Source organism: Cygnus atratus, chromosome 3 (genome assembly GCF_013377495.2).
Source record: "Cygnus atratus isolate AKBS03 ecotype Queensland, Australia chromosome 3, CAtr_DNAZoo_HiC_assembly, whole genome shotgun sequence".
Lineage (NCBI taxonomy): Eukaryota > Metazoa > Chordata > Aves > Anseriformes > Anatidae > Cygnus > Cygnus atratus.
In genome coordinates, this window is record NC_066364.1 from 64,952,258 (window position 1) to 64,977,240 (window position 24,983).

The 24,983-nt window shown below is 37.7% G+C and overlaps 2 protein-coding genes across 2 annotated transcripts in view; one reads left to right on the forward strand and one right to left on the reverse strand.

Annotated features, from left to right (window-relative positions):
- GTF2H5 (general transcription factor IIH subunit 5) lies at positions 1-4,125 on the reverse strand. The gene is made up of 3 exons (XM_035538615.2): positions 4,036-4,125; positions 3,763-3,858; positions 1-1,025 (listed from the first exon to the last, which is right to left on the reverse strand). Exons 2-3 carry the CDS (start codon positions 3,795-3,797, stop codon positions 845-847), a joined length of 216 nt encoding a protein of 71 aa, XP_035394508.1. The 5' UTR covers positions 3,798-3,858; positions 4,036-4,125; the 3' UTR covers positions 1-844.
- The window catches only part of SERAC1 (serine active site containing 1), a 26,386-nt gene continuing 5,509 nt past the window's right edge, over positions 4,107-24,983 (forward strand). Inside the window, exons 1-14 of the mRNA XM_035538611.2 lie at positions 4,107-4,207; positions 5,800-5,891; positions 7,240-7,276; positions 7,597-7,733; positions 8,168-8,257; positions 9,499-9,630; positions 11,625-11,746; positions 13,760-13,888; positions 15,214-15,327; positions 15,926-16,088; positions 20,391-20,541; positions 21,404-21,545; positions 22,339-22,439; positions 24,824-24,921. Coding sequence (XP_035394504.1) covers positions 5,801-5,891; positions 7,240-7,276; positions 7,597-7,733; positions 8,168-8,257; positions 9,499-9,630; positions 11,625-11,746; positions 13,760-13,888; positions 15,214-15,327; positions 15,926-16,088; positions 20,391-20,541; positions 21,404-21,545; positions 22,339-22,439; positions 24,824-24,921 — 1,507 coding nt within the window. The 5' untranslated portion in view covers positions 4,107-4,207; position 5,800. The remainder of the gene's footprint in view (positions 4,208-5,799; positions 5,892-7,239; positions 7,277-7,596; positions 7,734-8,167; positions 8,258-9,498; positions 9,631-11,624; positions 11,747-13,759; positions 13,889-15,213; positions 15,328-15,925; positions 16,089-20,390; positions 20,542-21,403; positions 21,546-22,338; positions 22,440-24,823; positions 24,922-24,983) is intronic.

The following is a 24,983-nucleotide window of genomic DNA, read 5'->3' on the forward strand; positions in this document are numbered from 1 at the left end:
TTTTTTGTAAATAGAGCAACCAATTCTTTATTTTCCCCTTCCTGTTCACATAGCTTCTTGTGATTAGGTAGTAGCTTCAGTAAAAAAAAATACAAGCAGTGACATCTAAAGGATTGGTCTCCAATTTATGTTCCCCTTTTAACTTGCTATTGTTGATGGAACTAAGCAGTTTACAACTCATGTTATGATGCAGGGTAACAGATTTTGCCTCTACCTGACAAAACCCTAAATTCCCACCAAATTCCCACCACACTCCCCAAACCCAGAACACAGAAGCCATAGCCTTAGTAAAACTAGACAATTATTATGGGGTATCTGTAAAATGTTTGACAAAAAAATTTGATGTATAAAACTCATGAAGTTAAAACAATATCCGATTTCTTCTGACCGTACCTTCAACTTACAGGGATGTTCCATCAAGCACAGATACTTTAACAGACATTCTTTACATTCTATCAGTCACACTATAACCAGATTTAATCAATTCCACAGGAATATAACATGTCAGGAAAGTTCATATAGCATTCCAAAACTGAAACACCACTCTAGTTTTTGGGTCATACCATTTAACAAGATAATCCTAAAGGAAAAACAGAAAGCATGCATCAAAAAAACACTCTATGCAAGACCTCAAGTATATCATTTTATGGATTTTAATAACGATACCATAATCTTTCAAAGTGAGAAACAAAATTCAAGAATATTTTGAAAATTATCAATTTTCTAGAATAGCCACTTTCATGTAGAACTTACTAACCACGATTTATCTATTAAAACAGTAACAACCCAAGTTATTGAAATTCACTATTCCCAAACTGGCAGTAATCTCATTTCTCTAGCCTTTTTACTTCTGAGTAATAGGAAAAGAGTTCTGGTCCATTAGCTCGCCCACTCTCTCCTGGAGGAAGTTAACCAACTCGGCTAAAACAAAGACATGAGTTTCATCCAGGTCTTGTATGATGAACTTCTTTCCCAGCGCATTTGACTCATCCAAGTAGAGCAGAAACTGCTTCATTGCTGGGTCGCTGTAGAGACAAACACACATCAGATTGCACCTCATTGTAATAAGATAAAGCTAAAAACAAACCAAAACCCACACCCTTTTAAGACACTCCCAAAGTTGTTTGGGAAATAATACTAACGTCGAGAGCTGCTTACAATCTTAAGAAAGATTATGAAGCTTTTGAAAACGTTTTTTACTCTGGAAATAAAAAATTGTTCTGGTTACTGTAGAGATAAAAACATAATTTATAACCACGTCTAAAAAGAATGGGCTGCTTGATTGGAAGAGAAGTGCCACTACACTGCTATTACAAATGTAGCTTAAAAAAAAAGCCTCACCTTAACAAGGCGAGTTTAAACTTACATTTCTGTTTTCAGAAATAGCACTTTGAACCATATTTTTGTTTAAGTGTAACTGAGACCCAGTAGAACAAACATCTTGAAGTAGAATAGCACAGAAGGCAAGTGGTCATATATGAACTGTACATTTACCACACCAACTGAACAGTCCCTTCTTTGTCATGATATCACCTTGGAAGTTAAATTTAAGTGTATAGAAGAGAACATTTCAGAAGTATGCAAATTACATAACTGAGGTGCCTGCATTATACTGAGGAGCTAGATAAAGAAAAAATAACTTCAAAATATAAGCTTTGATCCTCTGAAATTTTGACGAATTCAGATATAATATTATTCTGCCAATATCTTTTTTAAAACAAAACAGGAAAAGCATGGGTTTTGGTAACACTCAGTACTGGGTTGCAATAACTGGTGTATGAATATGTGCAGGAAATTGCAGCTGGGTAGCTCAGAACACTTTAAAATTATGAATGTGGTTGTTTTGACAAAGTAGTAATTGGCAACACCACCTCAAAAGAATTCCTTGGTCAATTGTCTCTTTTAAATGCAGTGTAAGGACCAACATCCCCTTACCTAAAAGATATATATGACAATAAAGGCATACACTATGAAACCAAACCCCTCTCCATGCTCGGCCACCGGCAACTCAAAAAACCAATCTTTAATATTAGCTTCAAACTTGTACAAGTATGATTAGAACAAGATGAGTCTGTAAAGTACAAAATAATTTTGAGGCAAGGAGAATCGGCAAGTCTGTAATCTCTATCTTCTTTAGCAAAGTTACTCCTTATGTGTTCTGGCATGTAAGAAGAGAAGTAAAAGATTACACAAAAGATTTGAGACAAATCAGATAATAGAATTATGTGGTTCCCATGCTTCTTCCACGCCCCCTTTTTGATGGGTGCAGGGAGGTTTCTTTTTGCTTGATTCATTCAGCTGTATCTTCCCAAGGTGCTAGTAGTACTAGATGGTACTTGTCCTAGTTGGTATGACCAGCCTGTATGATGTTAGGCAATATGCACAGACTGGTTTTCACACAATCAACGTACAGAGCTGTAATCAGTGCCAGCAGAAACGCTGATCTTGTTCAGTATTTGGAGATTATAACCCCTGCTATTTTGTCCCAAGAACAGCTTAGCTATATAGTGGAATAATATAAAAAAAAAAGACCTGCAGTATCAGCATTTCACTGTTTTGTTTGTGTGATTTAAACATTCAGAAGCATCTATTTTTTCCCCACTCTCTGCCTGCTTGTTATCTTGAACATCCTCAAAAATTTGGATTGTAAAAAACTTGTATTTGAAGCGTAAACAAGGGGACAGCAAGAATCTTGCATTTTCTTCTAGGACGGAACTTCGTGCCCAGTCATTGGCCACCCTTATGCAATGGCAGGGAGAAAACAAGAAACATCCAACACAAAGATTAGTTTCCCAAGGGGCTGTCAAAACTGTCTGATGGCATAACAAACAGCGCAGATTTGTTATCACATAGAAGATTCCTTTCCCTTCCAGGGAGGATGATTAAGTTCCATTCTAACACTAACAGGAAAGTGGCCACAAGGCTGTACAAGAACACAGATCTTTCAGTATGTGAAAAACAAATAAGGTGCAAAACACAACATTGTGCTAACTGCCTGAGATATCAGAACTTCTTGCTTTGTCAGTCAACAGTTCTGCTTTGGGCACCTTTACATAGTCACCGAAGCACCTACATAGTCACATAGACGCTTTCTTGTGTTCAGGTTTGTCACCATACTACAGTGGGGACAAATTTGAGCAGATAAGCTTTTTATTATGGCAGAATTCAGGCCCTGAGCTGCTCACACACAGCCATTAGATATCCAGATGTGAGCTGGCCCACGTCCAGTCAGCCTGGAAGTTAAGACAGCAAGCACACGGTTGCTTCTGCCCTTTTGCAGTTATAGCCTGTAAACGTGTTTACAATTTAAGTGTACAGCAGATATATTATGTCATGTAATGATTTGTAATGCCTCCACAAACCTTGACTGATGGTTCCTTTAATGTGGAGGTAAGCAATTATCAGATCCTTAGTCTAGCCTGCATGTAAATAGATGTGTTGTGTGTTTATCAATAGCTTATTTGTACAAGCTACAAGCGTACTCCTTTTAGAGCATGATCTACAGAGCCACACATCAGCCTTGCATGGAATTTGGGCTGGAACCCATGAAAAGAAAGGATGGAAAATGATCTATTTTCCCTCTAGAATCACTAAAGGGACACGTGGCCCAGGAACCAAACCAACGAACACTACTTGCAAGGAACAAGAGGAACATGTGACGGTGGAAAAACAGCAGTGGAAAATAAGTGGATAAGTGGAAAATAACAAGGCCCTAGCAAGAAAATCCCGGAGCGCCCGCAGCAGGGGCAGGGCGCCACTCACCACTCGATGAGCACGCCCTTCAGCACGTTCACCATCCTCGCGGCTCTCGCACGGCTCCCGGGAGGCACGGGCTGGACAGACGCAGGCAGGGGAGGCCTGCAGGGAGAAGGAAGGAGGAGGAAGGAGAACGGAGCCGCGGGCGCACCCGGCACCGCCGGGGCCTGGGGCCTCGGAGCCCGCCCCGCCTGGCGTGAGGGGGTGGGGGTGGGGGGCGCGACCCCAGGCCCCCGCTCGCTCCCGCCGCGCGCGCCCCCGCCCCCGCGCCGCACGCACCCGCACGCACGTCCCCGCCGCTCCGGCCGCGCGCGCACAGCGCAGGCGCCGGCCCTCGCCCCTCCCTCCTCCGCCCTCCTCGGGCTCTCACTGGGCGGGCGGCCCGCGGCGCGCTGGCGTCACGGCGGAGCGCGAGGGGAGCGGCGGGGCCGGCGGCGGGAGGAGGCGGAAGGTAGCGGGGGAGGGGGGGAGGGGGGGAGGGGGCGCGGGGTTGGGGGGCGTGTGGAGAGTGGCTTCGGGTTGCCTCAGGGGAGGTTCAGGTTGGAAATGAGGAGACATTTCTTCTCAGAAAGAGCGGTCAGGCGTTGGGACGGGTTGCCCAGGGAGGTGGCGGCGTTACCGCCCCTGGGGGTGTTTAAGGAAAGGTTGGACGTGGTGCTCAGGGACATGGTTTAGTGGGTGACATTGGTAGTAAGGGGATGGTTGGACCGGATGGATCTTGGAGGTCTTTTCCAACCTTAATGACTCTAGGTATTAATAGAAGGAAACAAAGAAGTCCCCCTGTTTCAAGGAATTGGGCACTGTCCTTAAAAGCAATCATAAGTTAGTTTATTTATTCCTCTTTTAGAGACTACCTTAAATTCAATGAAAGCATCAGGGGCTCCCGTGTTCCGAGATCAGACTTACTGACCAATATTTACACACGTGATACTTTGTCATTTTCAGTTAATTGTCATTGTGGCAATACAGACTATATTTGATATAAGGACATCTATATTTTCAACGTAAACATTTGCTAAATATGCTAAATATCAATAGTGGTGTGATTTAAATCTGAACAGATTCACTTAATATTTCACAATCAGCATAAGTGTGTCAATGCAAACACTAAAATTTCACCTACCGTAAAAATTTCATGTTTCTTCTGCAGCACATACAGCAATAGATTTTTGTGTGTTTTGCGATTATTATAAATGTTTAATATTCTTGGTGGATTTCAGAGCACTTCTTGCACTGAAAATTCATTCAGACTATTAAGAATTCAGATGAAGTCTTTAGTAGAAGTAACATACGGACTTTGATTATTGTTGTCGGTAGCCAAAGCAAATTTGGATATTTTCGTAACTTTAGGTAAGTTTTTCTGCTATAGATAAAATGTAAAGGCTTAAATTGCCTTGTTTCTTAATGCTTCACAGCTATGCTTTCATAGGAGCTCCTTGTATAGAGGTTAAAATGAAGCCTCTATTAGCTATAGAGATTTTGTCTTCTTGAAGTGTATTTTGTCAGCAGAAGAAACATGTAAATGTTAGTCTGATTTGCCTTTTAATGACAAAACTATGTTTTTGGAGCCTAGTAAATCAAAATAATAGATGTGTTAAGACAGAATCAATTAAATCAGGCCTTTAAAACCAGTCTGTTACTGAGCTGTATTAAAATGTGTGTCATACTGAGTACTGTCTTCATGGAGATGTGACCATATCTGGTATTTAAGGGAGAGTTACTAAGAAGTAGGAAAACAGAAGTTAATTGGGGAAGCATACTTACTAATATCAACAGTAACATATAATTGCATGAAACACTGCTGTAGACTTCTACTGTAATTGAAGTGCAGCCTATTAAATTCAGGAGTTTATAGACTAGTTTAATTAGAGCGGTTTATGTGGAACAAAATGACATAAATCTGGTTTATGACCTTTGCTGTTTATTACGACCTTTATTGTTGTGACCTTTGCTGTAAAAAGACGGGGGGGAACTACTACAGGTTTTCTGTTGTAATTCTCAAATCAATAATTACTTTTTTTTTATTATTATTATTTTTAACAGAATGTCAGTGGCTGCTTACTGTATATTTTGCTGTAGGCAGATAAGAACCTCTGGTCCACCGACCCAAAAAACCTTACCCTGGAATGATATAAGTAAGTACAGTTTCGTAAGTATCGTTCAGAGTTATTTGTTAATAAAAAGGGAAGAAATCTGTATTGGTATAACGCTACGCATAATTAAATGCTACAAAAAGATCTAAATCTCTGCATAATTTATGATCAGAAGCTTTTGCTTGCCTGAACTGGATGTCTGCTTCTGACCTCGCTTTGCATAGCAATAATGATACCAGTAGGTTACCTGGATGATGAGAGTTTCCCCAAAATACAGTCTCATTAAATTATTTTAAACTCAATTTTTCATCCTTTTTTTTTTTTCTTATTTCTTTTTTTAACCTATCGTGCAATGAAACCATTGTATCTATAAACTGTTAGTCACGGGGCAACACTTGAATAAACATTTAAATTTCTTTTGTTTCTTTCTCCATATTTACTGATTTTAGTTCTCCAGTCTTTCCTGCTAAGTTTCTGCTTTCTTTGGTACCTTCTGTAGAGAATGAGAATTCATACAATTCTAAAGTTTATTTTCCAGCACTAAAAGGTAGGATATTTCCACTTCTGCTTGACAGGAAGCGTTGCATTTATTTATTTTCTCTCTCTTCAACCTTCTCCGCCAGTTATTTCTTCAGCATGTATCTGCCTCTTGTCTGCATGGCAAAGTTCTTAAAGCCTTGCAAAGGCAGAACCTGGTGACAGCGGGTATGGGGCAAACCACCCAGTTCTTGCTGAAGAAAATCAATTTTTCATGATAGGTGAGATATGTTCTGTTGGGTTTGCGGCTACTGTTATTAATAGAGTTGTTTTGGATTGAGATCCTTACATCCAGATAATCAGCTGAACTCTGTCCAGCACAAATACTTCAAATCTGACAGGAATCTTGCGATTTAAAAGGGAAACTGCTGCAAGGGGCATGTGTTCATTCAACTCTTTCCTTTATAAATTAGTTTCAATGGAATTATTTGAAATATGTATTTTCTTAGGGTGATTCTGCAGGACTTTTCACATACAGTGAAGAAACACCCAAGTAATGTAAGGAAAAGTGAACTTAAAATAACATGGAGTCTCAAGTGAATGCTAGTGATATAGATAGAATTTTTACTGTTAATTCCAGCAGCTAGGCTATGAATCAAAATCAATAATCAAAGTAAATAACACTGATGAGACACGTTTTATAGCCTGGTTTAGGAGAGCAAGAAATTCTAATTGAATAATGTTTTAATTATTGGTAAATTTTGGTAGGGATTTCCTGAAAGCCATGGAGAAATAGAAAAACATTATAAAGCTTACTCTTAATTGCTGAAATTCTTACTGTTTGGTAATCAAATGCCAAGTTTTTATTGGGATGATGCACATGACTTTGATGTGATTTTTTTCATTTTTCAAGGAAAAGTTGCAAAGGTAACTGGATCACTTGTACTAGGGTAAGTTGTAACTAACAAGTTTATATGTGACTTATGTATACAGTTAAAATTTTAATGCATGTTACTTTCAAAAATGTGACTATTATGGGACCTCTAGGCATGATAGAATATAGTTTTGAAGCATATTCTCTGGTAATTATTTATTTTATTTATTTATTTATTTTTCTATACTGTGCTGAGTTGAAATAATTTGTAGACTCATGTATTTGGTAAAATCTGGTGTTTACAAAGAATGATTTATACTAAAATGATTGTTAACATTTTTGCCGTGGTTTTTATTTTGTAAATAATATTCATGTACAGTTCTCTTTTATTTAAAGAGGTTTTGTATTCATTACATATGAAGTTCTGTCCTTAAAGAAATTACTCCAAATCGATACTCAAGCTATACATCAAGAAAAACTTAAATCCCATGTATATATACGACCATCTTCTCTAAATCCAAGTGAATATCAAGGTAAGATACATAATTGTTTGGAATCTAAAAATAAAATTTTAAGAGAATAGAATATTTCTGGAATTCACCCTTATATCAAGGAAGATATATTTCTTGAGATCTGTTACAAAAATAATATTTCCACGAAAATAATATCCTCCACAATGTCACCTAATTTATTTTAAGCTGCTACCTGTTTTTTTAATATAGTCCTATATGCACTTACATATATAATGTACTTTATAGCTACGTGTGTGTGTATGTGTGTATGTATATATATATATATATAAGAATAATAGAATAATAGAATAGAATAATAGAATAGAATAATAGAATAGAATAATAGAATAGAATAATAGAATAGAATAATAGAATAGAATAATAGAATAGAATAAAAGAAATAATGTGAGATAGCTGTCTTTCAAACTTCAAGTAACCTGAAAATACTCTTTTAGGGATCACATACCATGCCAGAAAAGAAATCCATAAAGCAGTGAGGAAAATTCTAGAAACAGAAGCTAAACTTTTCTGGAGGCCTTATAATGGTAGGTATTAAAGGCACAGCTTTATCCATGAATATTGATTTTGAATAGTAAAACGTAAGCCTTTTAGAAGGTAAAATATTTTTTCTTAAGAACTTAACATTTTCTATTGTGTTTGAAACAGTGGAAATACTATTTAATAGCTTTTAATATAACTTCCTGTATTAATACAGAATATTGATTTTATACATATTGAAACCATTCTTTTTCCTTAAGGAAGTAAAAATGATGGTTAAGGAGAGATTTGTTGAAGAAATTTGAGATTATTTTTCTGTTTCAGAAGAGATTTGAAGCTTATGATGCCAAGTTAATATTTGATACCCAAATGTCATATTCCAAAGGATTTTTTTTTTCAGGGAGTGTAGTGATAGAACAAAGGGTAACAGTTTTTAACTGAAAGACAGTAGATTAAGATTAGGTGTTAGGAAGAAATTCTTTATTGTAAGGGTGGTGAGGCCCTGGCACAGGCTGCCCAGAGAAGCTGTGGATGCCCCATCCCTGGAGGTGTTCAAGGCCAGGCTGGATGGGGCCTTGGGCAACCTGGTCTGGTGGGAGGTGTCCCTGCCCATGGCAGGGGGTTGGAACTGGGTGTTCTTTAAGGTCCCTTCCAACCCAAACCATTCTGTGATTCTATGAAAGGTGTTTTGGAGTTGAAATAATCACTAAAATTTCATTTTAGAAAAGTATGTTATTCTTTCATCAGAATTGCCAACATTAACTTAAAGCAGCATGGTCTTTTTATAAAGGCATGCTTTTTAGAGTAATTTAAAATAAGAAATTCATTCTAATTAAAAAACTGCTCATCAGGCATACTATCTAGTCTCATTTAACCATCTGTTAAATGGTTATAACAATAAGTACCTCTAGTACAGTGCTATGTAATTAATTGTTCAAGGTCAGAGCTTCAAAGTTGCTAACCATTTTCAGCTCTTTCTGGAAGCTGATAAATCTGATTGGTAAGTGCCAGCCAGTACGTGTATGTAGCAGATATACAGAATTCCAAGTTAGTGACATTAAACTGAATTAAAAACATCCAATTATAAATTAAGGATCAGCATTTTACTAATATCATTGTCATTGTTATTGTACCACTTTAATGTTAAAATAATATACTCCAAATTATTGTTAACAGCTAATATTGAAATATTGGAAGGAACAAATGTTTTTATTCAAGGAATAGAAATGTGACTGTTAAAATGCTCTTTAATAATAATAATTTGGTTTTTATTTGTTTTCCGGTAAAGAACACTTCAGTACGTTTGATGGAGAAGATCATGAATGTGCCTTATGGCTCCTCTTGAAAAGGACTCAGTCAGAAAACAAAGAGGTGCGACTACAGGCTGTACAGGATCTGGCAAAGAACGCTCACTGGCATGGTAATGTCTGCTGATGTAGCTTAACTCAGCTCAGAAATGCAGCAAGTCTCAGTTAGCTGCTGCAAATCCTCTGCCAACACCAAAAAAGCCTAGGAGCTGCGAGGAGTGTAATGCGCTCTGTAATTTGGTCTAGAATGTGTTTTTATTTACAGATCAAGCATGGTTTTTTTCCTAATACCCTCATACAGAGTGTGCGTCTGCAGTGCAGGCCTCTCTCTGCTTCCCCACCAGTGAGTTGCAACCACCGGTTAGAATGACGTTGCCTTGGTGTTGGAGAGCAGTTGAGGTTCATTATTTCCTTGGTCTTTCTATTGGGACTGCTAACTAGGCCGCTAATTCTGGCAGAGATCATTACAAGGCTCTGTAGCAAAGGGTTTTAAGGCTGTTCTTCAGTTAATAAAAATTGGGTAGGAGCTGACAGGCCATCATAGCAAGGTAGTAATGACAAACTAGAGGTAGAGGACTTGTATGTGCAAGCATTATTTGTAAGCTCTTTTCTATCCTGGTTATTTTTGTCGCTTCAGTAGGAAGAAGTTCTAAGGATTCCTAACTCTTCACAAGCATATTCCACAGAATTTTAATGTTTTGATATTATCAATTCCATTATATATCATAACTTACCATTAAATAGGGAAATCTGCCTTTCTTTTGTGGTCTTTTCCCCATTGTTACCCACTTTCCTGTCATGTAAACCACCCTCTAAAGCCTGGTGTAGAATTTAAGATCCTTAAGTCTCTGTGTTCTTGCTGTGTCTCAGCAGCAAATATCCTGGAAACCCCAAGTAGAGGTTATGCGTGTGTGTCCTTCTCCCCACACCATCCCTAGTCTGGATAAACTAGATGATTCTGTAATCTTGACTCTGATTGTTCTGGTAATCCATTTGGTTGAGGACCTGTCACTCTTGCTGTGCAATGCCACAAAATGGGATTTATGTTGTTCCAGACTGTCTCTTTCAATTCTGATTAATTACCCCAAACTGTACATCAAAAAGCTCTGTTTGAAAATATTTGAAAGCTAGGAGGTACTCATTTTGTACGATTGTCTTGTGTTTATGGGAGAAGACTTACCTGTTAGCAGATTTATCTCAGAATCCTTTCTCTGAAGGTCTCCCGTATCATTCAATGCCCAAGGTGGCCAGTACACAGGAATCTAATTGCCCTTTGGTATATTCTTTTCTCTGTAGCGTTCATTGCTCTAGAATTTGGATCTGTTACAAACCAAAATCGTTTTTGTCAACTACCTCATGAAGAAAATGGCTTTTTTTTATCTGATATTCCAAAACCTATTCCAGTGGAGATTGAGACTGAAAGTATGTGCTTTTTTTTTTTTTCAAGTGTCAATCCACTTAAATATTATATTTTCCTTCAGTTTGCCACTTAATGTCAGTCTGTATCTTTCAATTTCTCCAGCTGTAAAATAGGTAGGGTTTGGAAAGGAACACTAGTTACTGGTTACGTCGTTTCCCCTCAGCAGGATGACTGAAAATTTGTCCTATATCTTCAGTAAGTGAGGGCTACTTAAAACTGCACTGTGATAATATCTTGCATTTTCTGAGGTTGCCCTATTTTTTTTATTTTAACAATTGTGTTGAAACACAGCTTTTTATATTGTTTAAAGTTATATGCCTATGTCTTGGCAGCATTTGAATTTAAGACTCAGATTTTTAATACTGTATGCACGGGAAAAAAAAAAACCTTTCAAGTTTTAACTCAAGTCTGGGATTTTAAGCTTGGATTTGTAGTCCTTGCATTTTTTTCACAGTGGCAGTACTGAACATTTGCTTTTGCATGTTTTGTACTTACATCTGAGGATCTTTGTCAAACTGGTGTATCATGAACAATTAGTGCTCAGGTATATTTCGTTTCAGCATAGTGCTGGTCTAACAAGTGCTGTTTCACCTTTTGGAATTCATGACTGATCAGAAACCACATTTAAAACCAAAGGAGATATTTACAGTCAGTTTTAACCCTAACGCTGAAGTTTTTGTACTACAGATTATCAATATGGTACAGTTGCTCAAGCCTGTGATCAGAGGACTGCTATAGGTTTGGCTCGATCCAAAGATGTCGACCTTCGCTTTTTCCTGCCTCCACCATCGCTGCCAAAAATGAAGAATGTAAGTAAATGAAAAGTAGGTATTAGTTGATTTCTGCTTACTTTTTTGTTTTTAGGACTTCCATTGTTTGTGACCATACTGAGTGGAGTTTTTCTGGAGGAGAAAATTAGTACTGAAATGAGGACCAAATTACAAAACTAGAATATAGTGGTACACCTCTGGAGTGTATCTGTATTAGGGAATGGCGTGATGCAACAAGCTAGGAGTGGAGGTTTAATCAATTATTGTTCTTTGACCGTATGTCCGAATTACATGTTCAGCAGCAATGAAGCTTGTTCCAGTCACAAGTCTGATGCATGCGCTGCCTGTCCGTACCTGACAGGCAATGCAAAGCAGCCTTATATTAAGTCATCCTAGATTGCCTTGTTGATTCTGACAGAAACCTACATGCAGAGAGCACTCCTGGAGGACCTTGCATCCACACTGTGCTCTGAATAGTGCTCTGGCACACAGCTGTAACCCTGGCTATGTAGGTATGGAAACCGTTTTGAGTGTACCATATGACTGCCAAGTGCGGATGCAAGGCAAATTTGCTGCCTGGAAAAATTCTTCCAACATGTTGAGTTACTAATTTAGTAACACCTGCTTTTCACCAAAACCACTTCTGTCTCCTTTTGATATCTTAACCTACTTATTTTTGCATTTAGAAATCACAGAAAGTGCTTGGAGATGAGCTTTGCTGTTATTACTATGAAGTAAGCTTTAACTGACTTATCACAGTACTTGTTAGATCTAACTGAATAGTATTCCAACAGAAAATTCAGTTGGTGTGATTTTTAGCTGCAGAAATGCTTTGTACCTTGATACAGTGACTCAGATTAATCAGTTAAGCAAATTTGTAACGTCTAGAATAGCTTTAAGTTACCTGTCTTAAATTCCTGAATGCTTTCAGAGATTCTGAGTTGGAGATATGGGTCTTCTCCATCCTTTTTACGTACAGTAATGTCTACCTGACTTGTTTTCTTTATATCTAGGCATGCTATAGGCCCACGTCTTTTTTTCCCAGCTTTTGGCTACCAATCTATTGGATAGATTTGACCTTGCTTTGGTTTTATGTAAATCACTAAGTATGTATATATGATGTTTTGAGCAATCCTGGCATCAGGTCAGCTTCTTAAATACACAGAATTGGCACACAAAGCCTACGATAAGAAGTCTTCTGCAATGCTAATAGAACAAATGCTGGCAAAAGTTACTGTCATAGAATACCTGTACATCTTAGGCAATAAAACTCTGAAAATCAGCTTTGATTGGTAGTGACTTTTTTCTTTTCAGCTTATTATTTTTGTAGCATTACATAATGGTGAATCTGTACCTATCAGTTCTGATGTACTAGGTTATACTAGTATATGGTTGTGTATATGCTTTATTTTTACAGCAGTATGATTGCTGGGTGATTGGAGTTACAGTTACCAAGCTGTTACTTAGGAAGTTGAAGGAAATCATTGTGGCAGCACGTGTTGCTCTGCACGTCAGACAGATCTCCATCTCTGTTTGTAGCAAGAATTAGAATAACTAGAAGTTCTATGTCTGTGTGCAAATAAAATTACTTTGTTGAATCTGTTCTCCTGTCACCTACCATGGATTACTAAATGAGCACCTGTGTGAGTATTTTGAAGATAAAAAAGTAATAGTGCCTGTAGTTTTGACTAGTAATCTACACGGTCATTTTAATACAGCAGCATCAAAATTGCTGTGTAGGTATGGGTGAACTTTTAAGCTTCTTGCGCCAAGAGCATCCCATTCTTTCTTTTTCCTTTCCACAATTACTAGAAAAAGGCCACCAAAGTATGAAGCTTACATCTTACTTTTCATCAATCGTGTGGTTTTAGAATTATCAGTCTTCAAAGTTTTTACAGGAGTATAACTATTAAACCCAAGTTGCAGAGCACTGAAATCCAGTCCTTATTAATTTAGCTGCTTGAATTATTTAAGATCTTTCTGTTCTTTTGTGTCATGTTTTGTTTCATGCTTTGGACAGAATTAACAATTATTTTGTTTTATTTTTCACAGGATTATCTCATAGAAGATCAGCTTCGTTTGTTGTTAGTGTCATTGCCTCAGACTGGTCTTGATCCATGTGTCCAGTACTTTACATCTCTTGCTTTACGTGAAAGTAGTCAGACTCTTGCTGCACAAAGGGTGAGTTTCCATCTGCAGAACAGAACTATTTGGTTTCTTGTTCCTGCAGAGCTCAAAGATACAAACTGATTTCCATATTTTTGAGCATTATAAGAGGAAGAGAAATACAGAGACATTGTGACGTTACAACTTAGTAAAATCTCTCCTTTGTACAGTCTGTGTGTTTGAAAGCTTGTTTATTTTTCCCAACTGCACTAGTTGGTCTAATGAGATAATCTACAAGCCTTCCCATAAAGCAGGTATTTCAGCACTTTATCCAGAATACTTCCTTCCCCTTGCAGTATTCATAAAGTGATTTTTCACATTTCATCTTACCATTGTTTGTTCTTTTACTGCTAAGAAGATTCAACATTTTAAAGTCTTACTAGCAAACTAATAAATTATTTGCACGCCAGTGGTAGTAAACTGTTGTATCTGTCACATGGAAGTGCCTTCCTGTAACAGGTTACTGTTGCCAGCACCCAAGTAAGGAAGTTGTGATTTTTGTAACAAGTGACTATTATTTTTGAAAGATGTAATAATAAAAATGACTGTCATATTGTAATAACGACGCCTAACAGGTTTTATTTAGAGATTTCAGAATGCAAGAACTCTTTATTTCCTATGACACAAACAATATGTAATATCTTTACACTGAGATTCTATTATTGTTTACACAGCAAGGGCTCTTGCTACAAAAAGATCTCTGGTAAGGCCACACTTGGAAATATTTTGCATAATCACACAGTCCTAAAAAATCATAGAATCATTAAAGTTGGAAAAGACCTCCAAGATCATCTGGTCAAACTGTTCCCCTACCACTAACATTATCCACTAAACCATGTCCCTAAGTACCACATCCAACCTTTCCTTAAAATTGTTCTTTCTCAAAGTTATTCTGGCCTTCCTGCCATATGATTGAGACAGACTGGGCTTCTGAGACTATGCTAAGTGCTGAAGACCTTATTTTCCTCCTCTTCTAATTTTTGCGGCTATGGAAGTCTAGCTGAAGTCTGAATCTCTCTTCTTACCATTAAGCAAACAATCTTAAAAGATGACGTTCATTAACATGAATAAAAATCCTACATTTTTCTCCCTTTATTGTATGTTTTGAGGTTAATAGACTATGGAGACTTCTGATTGAAAATCTATTTAATAATTTCAGTTAAAAATAGACATTTTTATGGTATGCTGCTGTATAATTTGTACATTTAAAAAATGCGTATATGCTGAGCACTCTGTAGCAATTTCTACAGGTCATTACACACTTAACATTTTACTTTAGAAATGCTTATTTTATGTAACCGTTTGGAATGTGTTATCATTTTTACTGATTCTCATTTCAGGGAGGCTTATGGTGTTTTGGGGGAAATGGACTTCCATATTGTGAGACATTGAGTAAAATTCCTTCAGAGACAGTAGAACTCTTCTGCTTGCAAGCTTTAGTGCAACATTCTAAGGTAATATTTCTATAACTGAAAATCTACATTTATAAACACTCCTTTCTAAGGCTCCTGTGTACTGGGAAGGAGTTATTTTCTTGTCTCCCACCCCTCATCTATTTGTAAGAGCTTTCAGACAACTGAGACTGATATGAATCATGTGTGTAAGTTATCTGTAAGTTCTGTTATTATTTCTAATTTGCCTGTAAAAGTTCCCCTGTAATATGCCTGCATACATCTGTAAGTCCTGTTGACTTAGTGCTTTAACAAATGCAGACGATTGTTCTGCTCAGACTCTTGAACTTTACGTGAAATTTCATCATGCCAAGTGGTTAGTGATCTCGTCTCCCACAGATGTGGAGGAGAGTAGAGTGATGGTGCTCAGTATCTTTCAGGTCGTCAATCTGTAGAAATCATGCTTGTAATTTAACGTATTAAAATATTTACTCCCTTTTTGACTATGACATAATAAATGCTAGATTAATAAGAATTTTTATGTAATAAGGACTGTGTATGACATCAGCTCTTAAAAGCTCCCTATTTTCTGTATTAAAAGCATCACAAAGAACCTTTTTTAGAGCATCTATTTATTGTTGTATTTGCTGTATGATGCCAGGTTTCTTCTCACTGTGATAAAATTGAAGCTCAAGGAGGCCTTCAGCTGCTACAGAGGATATACCAGCTACGTAAAGATTCTGCAAAAATACAGAGGAACATAATTCGCATTATTGGAAATATGGCTTTGGATGAACGTCTTCATTCATCCATAGTACGTGCAGGTAAAAGGAAAGAAAGCAAGTGCAAGCAGCCTGAGCGTTAGGTCTCTATATTAAATTTTTCAGTGGATTCAGTACTATTGTGAAATGCAAAGGACTGTGGTAATAGTGTGTCTTTTATATATGTTTTCTGTGTGCGTCTTTTTCTTATTTGTTTGTTCGTTTTTACACAAAACATACACATAGTTTAGACTGTTGATTTAAAAACTTCTGTATGCTGTCTAGCCAATATATGTCAGTGCTGCAGAGGTCTTTAATGAATGGTGAAAATTTGGACGTTTTTGATGCTTGGTTCAGGTTACTGGCAAAAGTCTTTTGAATCTCCTACTCTCACAGATCATCTACCTTATGGATACTACATTTTAATTAAACCGTGTTTTAGTCTCATGAAGGACCAGCTTGTAGTCCTCACATTTTGGAATAAAGTAAAACGTGGCTTCCCACTCTCCCTTGTTTCGTGTTAGGCAAGTAACTTCTGGTAAGCTTTGCTCTGAGGCCCCTTTGCTCTGAGGCCCCTTTTATTATTTTATTTGGCCCTTTATTTTATTGGCCCCTAGAGATCAGAGTGAAATTCTTCCTTCTTGTTCTGCACCAAACAAATAATTCCCAATGTTTTATTAGGAAAGAAATAAAAAGAAAAATGGGAAGTATCGATATTCTGCTTTTTGTGTGCATCCAAGCTGGTATCTACCTCTTAACCAGTGTGCATTTTTGCAAAAAGGAGAAGTAGCAGAGGTACAGTGAAAGATGATAAGGATGTCTGAAAATTTGCAATGTCTGTGGTATAAAGAACAAATGACTAAGACACTTTGCCTGGAAAAAAAATAAAGGAGAACATGGTAAAGATTTGTAAAGTCCTCACTGGGGTAGAGAAGGCAGAGAGGGAATGATAATCTGCTGTTTCTTGTAGTGCAGGACCAAAGGTTCTTGTACGTTAAATTATCAAGAGGTAAAACAAATAAAATATGCATTTTTTCCATATAGCACATAACCAAACTAAAACTTGATACAAAACATTGTGGTTGCTGAAGACTTGCAAAGCTTTGAAAAATTTATTAGAAAAATTAATGGAAAGAAAAATCCATAAAGCTTGTATGCACGGATGCTGCCTGTATCTCAGAAAATCCCAAGCTGCCTGCAGAAAGCTGAGGAGGTGTAGTGGAAAATCAGCACTATATGCTTGTCTTTTTATTGTTCTATTCTTTTATCTTTCCACAACTGCCATTACTGCTGTCTTTTAGAGAAGGACAGCTGGGACTGCAGAGGCCTTTGGTCTGAGCTGTAGGACCGTTCTTACGTTACTACGGAGACTGATGAAACCATATTTATGGAGGAAGAGATCATAACAGAAGAGTAAGGAGGTCTCTGGGACAAAGCTGTTAGTATAAACAGAATTTTAGGCTGTGCACTGGACTCCAGAGATGAGCAGCTGGATGCTGCTGCTGATGAACCGATAAGACTTGCCATTTGTTGCTAGATGATGCATAGGAAGAAAGAACCTCTGCCCTGTGGAGAAGGACTAGCGAGTACTGGTGGATGAAAAGCTTGATGTGAAGCAACAGTGGGCGCTTGCAGCCCCAAAAGCCAACCGGGTCGTGGGCTGCATCAAAAGAAGAGTTGCCAGCAGGTCACGAGAGGTGATTCTCCCAGTCTGCTCGGCCCTCATGAGGCCCCACCTGGAGTGCTGCATCCACCTCTGGGCCCACAGCACAAGACAGTAACGGAGTTCTTGGAGCGGGTCCAGAGAAGGACTGTGAGGATGATCAGAGGGCTGGAGCACCTCTCCTATGGAGAAAGGCTGAGAGAGTTGGGGTTGCTTAGCCTGGAGAGGAGAAGGTTCTGAAAGGATCTTATTGTGGCTTGCTAATACATAGAGGGCCTACGAGAAAGATGGGGAGGGACTCTACCAGGGTGTGCAGTGGAAAGACAAGAGGTAACCACTTCAAACTAAAAGAGGGTAGATTTAGACTAGACATCAGGAAGAAATTCATCACTAAGAGGACAGTGAGGCCCTGGCACAGGTTGCCCAGAGAAGCTGTGGATGCCCCATCCCTGGAGGTGCTCAAGGCCAGGCTGGATGGGGCTTTGGGCAACCTGGTCTGGTGGGAGGTGTCCCTGCCCATGGCAGGGGGTTGGGACTGGGTGGGCTTTAACATCCCCTCCAACCCAAACTGTTCTGTGATTCTGCAGACCCCTGAGGCTTTTTTTTCCTTTGTAAAAGCTGATGGCACAGGAGGAAGAAGAAAAGTGATCATTGTATGTTCTCAAAGGTACTTTCATTTAAACAAAGCTCACGTCAATTCGTTCTTTTCCTAAATCTGCAATGAACTAACTATCTGGAATTAGCAACTTACTGGTTATACTAGTAGCAACATACCGTGCGTTATTTTGGAACAGTGGTCATTATTTAATTTTTCTTCTTTTTCAAAATAGCCTCTATTTGAAAATTTTTCTTCGAAGTCTTTCCAGGTTTTATACATCAACTTGACTGTAACATAATCATGATTTATATACCACTCTTGCTAGTAGCAACAAGGATTATCAGGGTTAATTATAGGAAATAAAACCTTGCAATACAACTTCTTAATCTATTCTGCCTGGTGTTTGCTTATTTTTATATTAATTTTAAGTTTATTTTCACTTCTTGGTGAACCAAAATACCAGTGATTCCAAAAATATGAGCACTCTGGGAGGCTCAAGTTTTGGTATCTGGGGGGAAGTGTGAAGGCTCAGGTAAAAAATTATGCAGCAGCAGACACGTAAATCTTTAAAAATGTTGCAGGTTGAAATCTGTATCTTGGATTTTTTCTCAAGTATATTCTGATGAACATTCTTAAATCTTATTTTTTGAGTATGTTTTCTCGTGGTTTGCTGTAAGAAGCAATTTTCAAACATTTCAACATACTTTCTGCTCCTTTCCTCACTCTAGTTGGATGGTTTCTGCAGAAGGTCTCACCCTGGCCAGGGCATTGCAGAACATCTTGCCAGCAGCATGAGCAGGGTAGGGCCTGGTGTGGTGCTGAGACTGCACCATGGTGGGGAGGAAAGCAGAGGCAGAAAGCAGAGGAACCTGGGGACTGCCAGGAGCTGTGTTGCTGCCCCTCCGTGAGGTAGTTGGAGTGTAAGAAGCCAGAACCATCGCTGTGGTAGGAGACAGAGATGAGCCTGCATAACTTCTGGTGCCTCTGGGCTCCTTCACGTCCTGCTGTTTGTGCTGCTCATGCATCGTGTTCTCACAGCTGTTCCAGTTTGCAGCCTAACCCCCTACCCAGCTATCTCCTGCTGAGGATGTTTTCCACGAGATTCTTGGCAGCACTTAAATTATTCTTCAATCCACTCTACGAGCAAGCTTATTTTTAATTTAAGAAATTTTTCTTCATGAAAAATTTTTGTCAGATTTCACCCTTTTCCCTTTTTGTTTGTGTGTGTGCTCTGAATACTCTGTTGGTTTTTGTCTGCCTAGGTTTTAATGTTTTTCTCCTCATTCATCACAGATCCATACAATCAATCTGACTCAGTTTTCTCTTAAAGCTTTTAAATGTCATATTTGTGTGTGTGTGTAAAAGATATTACTTTGCATTTCTCAGTAGTCTATGAACATCCTCATCCATATCTAAGAAACTGTGTCATTAGGCGAGATACTATAAAATGTCTGTTTTTTCTTGAGTTAGCTATGACTTAAAACTTTGAGGAATGTATTCAAAGGTTTCCATCATTTATTCTCTTACGTTTGTCAAATATAAATGGTATGTTATTGTTAGAAGAGTGGGGACATTTTAATTCCTTAAACAAATTTTACACACTTTGGTATTTAAAATTAAAAGTGGCTGTTAACAGCAAGCATCAGTTTTTCCACCTGCCATTATTCTGGTGGGTTGTTTTCTTTCTTTCCTGTGATTCAGGTTTCATTTTCTCTTTGAGGACATTTCTTTTCACTGTCTTTCTTGCATCTTACCTGCAAAAAGAGAGTTGAGATCTGTTCTTTCTCTTTGACTACCGTGCTGACCTGCTGATACACTCGATTTTCCTTCTGAGAAGAGGTTCTGCTTCAGATCATAAGCTGAACAGTAGTAAAATACGTTGCCTTCTCACCACTCTGGATTTTTAATTTTAGCATTTTCACTTACGTAGCACTGGCTTTCCCGCAGTAAAGAGAAGTGGGTTGAAATAATGTTTTGATATTACCATTTTTATGTTCTAATATCTATTTTCACAATTATTACTATGAAGGATGATGTTTCTGAATTCTCTTGTCTGGCTGATGTTTCTAATTAGTCAACCTGCCGCTTTATTTTTTCAATGTAGGTTGGGTTTCTGTGCTTGCTGAAGTAATGAAATCCCCACACGTCATTCAGTCTTCTCATGCATCTAGAGCTTTGGCTAATCTAGACAGGGACACGGTACAAGAGAAGTATCCAGATGGTGTTTACATCTTACATCCACAATATCGTAGCAGGTAAAGCAAAAGAAATTTTACGTGCTGTACTTGGAGTTACTTGCTATAACATTCAGTTAAAACTGCAGAAGAGTTGAGTCAGAATGCAGCTGTACTCCTGTCACCTGTTCCTCTGGCTCTTTGATGGGTTGAGGTGACTCAATTTAGATCTCAAATAAAATAAATAAATAAATAAATAAATAAAAACAATGGAAGTGCTTTAGAGCAGCCAGTAGCTGTGAGAGGAGTATTATTGTATTGCTTGGAAAAATCCAGACACAAACCGTGAAATGAATTATTGCTTTGCATACATTTAACCTTTGCACTGGCTGTCTTGGGACACAGTGCCTTATAATTATTCTGTTGGCAGCTGCACGTCGGTCTAAGCTGCAGTAAAAGAAGCCTCATCTTTTAGTAGTGATCGTTTATCAGCTTCTTTTAGTAGTGATTGTTTATCTGGGACTGAAGCAGTCTCCAAGTGGTATGTCACTTAGTAACTATTATGCCCTGCGTCATTGGTGCTAGTCACTGAAGACAGGGGAGTCAGTGAAAGTCTAATTCAATGACAAAGCAGGAACTACTAAGCTGCATCAGTAGTCGGTACAGAGAATGGCATTTTTCGTTATAGAAATATATGGAGGTTGTTACTTAACATACCTCTTTCTAGATCTCTCTTCTGTGTGAATCCCTGTTGTTTGTCTTGATCTGAGTATCCTCTTTGAAATATCATGAAATGTCATGACGTGTTGTCCATAAGACAGGTAATCATGTATAGTGTTAGAAATAGCATTTTGGTATCCCCTGGGTTAAATGTTCTGTGTAAATTTAATTTGCTAAAAGAATATGTACCATGCGTCTCTTTAAAAATTCCTTTCTATATCAGTCAGCCCATCAGAGCAGATATCCTTTTTGTTCACGGTCTTTTGGGAGCAGCATTTAAAACCTGGCGACAGCAAGACGTTGACCAGCCTTTGGATAAAAAGGCTTCAGAAGTGGAAGAGGAATACAGCCAGTGCTGGCCAAAGGTAAAAGAAAAAAAAAGACACGTTTTCACATACAGTTGGTGTTTTCTCTTTAAGGAGAAATGATCCAGATGATCTAGAATTACGCTGTCTGGCAGTTGTCTATTTTGAATCAAATGACTTTTAATCTGTTACGCAAGTAGCAGTTTTTGAGTTCCTCATGTATTTTTGTTAGCAAGCTGAAATCTGGAGCAGGTTCTTGCAACGGAAAATCCCTGCTCAAGTTAGTGCTCTCAACATCATTCTTCTGCTGGTGAAACAAGAGGCAATGTCCACCTACCTCATACTCTCATTCTTTTTGATGGAATGTTACTGCTTAGAAAGATACATAAAATTACATCTTTAAACAAGTTAACTATGTTTTCTTATGTCAGTGTCTGAGTATTTCAATTTTTGCAGATTGCTACATAAATATTATTGGTAAATAAGTCGTTACTGCTTCAAACAATTCATATTGGTATAACCACCAAAGTACCTCTTTAAAACTTGAACTAATCGTTCTTTGGTAGTTTTAGTAATTCTTGTGTCACCCAGAAGATGGAGCCAGGAACGCACAAATTAATCCATCTCCAGCTTCTACCTACTTTTGGCTGAGGAGCTGGCTAGAGCTTGCCAGAATGCAATAAAAGAATAATAGTCTAGGTGTAAGATGTATTGGGGTTTTAATGAAGAGCAGAAATCTTGCTTGATACTATCCTCATAATAACAACTTTGCTCCGTTGCTTAGAAAGTGCTTGCAAGAGTTTAAGTACTTCAATTATAAGCTCCTTTTGGTGGTGTTTTTTCTTTAATTTAGACATGGCTGGCTTCAGACTGTCCCACCCTTAGAATCATATCTGTGGAATATGACACACGCTTGAGTGACTGGAAAGCAAAATGTCCTGTTGAGCCTCACAGGTAACAAATGAAATGGTTGCAGTTTGAAGGGGAAACAGGAGGGAGACCTGTAAAGCTAATTCTTTGCATCCCCTAGGGTGAAACAGTGAAATTAACTTTTCCTGTTGCCTTTGAAAATCAGACTTAGAAAAACCTAGGGTACAGTCATGGTTTATGTGAACTTTTTAACCTCATGGCTTAACTTGTGGCAACTTCCTAATTTCTGACAGCCTGTTCTGCTTCATGTTTAGAGCAGACACTAAACCATTCTATCAGATGTAGATACAACATCAGTTTTGCATGTTAAGGGGAGTATTTCTTAAACTTAAAAATGACCCAACCTTCCTTCGTAAGCACAGCAAAAATGTTTGCTGTACTATGACATTATACTCATGGTAAAACAAAGCATATTATTCTATTCAAGAAATGTTAATTCCTGGAAAGGGATTTCAATAAGTCTTTGACAGATGAAACACAGCAACTGTTTTAAGATTTAGTCTCAAATAAGAGTGTTTTAGACATTATTAAACTAGGAATTTTTGTAAGAAATTAAGGTTTAGACACACATGAAGAAATAATTAATTAAATCTCAAACTCACACTGAGATTTGGTCAAATAGTGTAATAAAACTACTGCCTTTGTCAGAGGAACTGTGTTTTACTGACCACAAACCAGATAGATCAGAGGAAGACACTACCTCCAAACATGTTACTTCTAAAAAATAAAAATACTTTGAGTCTGTAAAGATGATCTGGTTTGAATGGATTTTAGACTCAGTAATTGACTTCAGTGATCTTTGAATCAAGTCCTAATCTGAGTCCTTCAATCTGTTACGCAGATACATAAGTGTGTAACTAGATTCAGCTCGGGTACTTCCATAAAAACATGTGTGTGATTGCTGACAAGTTAAGAATCTGAAAATTAATTATGTTTTGTGTAGCGGAGAAAAAAAGCACCACGTGTATAAGAGCTTGAGAGCTTGGCACTTGTTAATTCCCTCCTCCCTAATGATACACAACAAAATGATGCAATTATTGAATGGAAGTAAAGATATAAGCGGGGAAAAAATAAGGAAGATGTGGCTGTTAATATCTCTACTTGAAATTAGGCAGAACAGTGACAGTAACAAACATGTAGATGGGTACCTCCACAAGAGAACTTTTTTCCTATGTCCATCTGGAGTATGGATAATGGAAGAAAATTTGAAAAATAAATAAATGTGTATGTATTTGTTTTACGATGAAGTCTTTTTCATTACAAAGTGGAAAATTACATTACCTGCTGCATACAGTCACCCACACATACAGTATTTATCTTATAGTTTGACATGGTTCATAAAAATGAAAGATAGTGAAGATATTTTAACTTGCAGCAGCAAAAATGTAGCAGTAGACTCACAACCTTGTAATTGCTCTAAGTGTACAGGCTAAATCATTTAGAGTTTCAGAAGTGAGGTTTTTAAGTCCCTCAGCTATCCTAAAGCCTATTGCTTAGCTGAAAAAGCACAATTGAGTGTCCTTTTCGTATGTGTTATCTTAGAGCTATTTCAAGTGAGAATGCTGAGAACCAAAGGAGATGAAATGAATTAGGCTTTGCACAGTGGTTGCCCCCATATCCTGATGTTTCCATTAGCAAAGCGTCTTCCTTCTGTGTCTGATTATTGTTACACTATGCAAGGAGTAATGATGTCACCCTTTCAAGCTTAGGTTGGGGATTGAGTTGCTGTGGTTTTGTTGTGGTTCTATCACAGATTCATTTTCAACCTTTAACATGTAGCTTACTTATCCTTTCCAGAGCTCAGTCTATTCAGTTATAAAGTAGAGATCATTATGGTTTTATCCTGTTCTAGTACAAAGAATTTAAAGATAATTATTTGGAAAAGTATTACAGACATCATCTTTCATTTTTTTTAATGTATTGGTTGACCATGCAATTAGTTATTAATTTCCTGAATAACTTTGTTCCACAATTTGAGCATTGTTTAGCAAAGTACAATTTTATCAGATTATTAGGCATATTCTTGTTTCAGGGGGTAAAGTTTATTATGCATTGATGATGCTTTTGTAAAATTAAAACATAATTTTGTAAAAACGTGTAGCTACTTTCATTTAAAATTTTTAAAAGAGATTTGCAGAACTAAAGCTAAAGGAAATGAGTGAAATTAAAATAACGCTTTCAAGCAAGACCAAGAAACTGAATGTATTTAAATTCCTATCATCCTTGTGAAGCTGAGCTTGCAAAAGTTTTTGACAATTTTAGTTTTCAATGTAGTAACAATAATTAAGTAATTAATGTTTTATCTACTGAATTCACTTTCATGAACCTGCAGCACTGAAAATTTATTCTGCTTAACATTGCTATTCAACTTACGCTTCATTGTGCTCGTGTTTGTTTATTCTTTACAGGAAGTCGATTGCTTACAGGAGCAATGAGCTTCTTGAGAAGCTCAGAGCTGCTGGGATTGGAGATAGACCCCTAGTATGGGTGTCACACAGCATGGGTGGTAAGCATGTTGCCTGTCTGATATAATGTATTTATCTGCTGTTACATTTCAGAATAAGCTGG

What these genes read in the sequence shown, in the direction of transcription:
- GTF2H5 (XM_035538615.2), bottom strand. Translation starts at nt 3,797, where the DNA reads ATGGTGAACGTGCTGAAGGGCGTGCTCATCGAGTG. An exon ending in AAGGGCGTGCTCATCGAGTG is followed by an intron (nt 1,026 to 3,762) that starts GTGAGTGGCGCC and finishes TTGTCTCTACAG; the next exon opens with CGACCCAGCAATGAAGCAGT.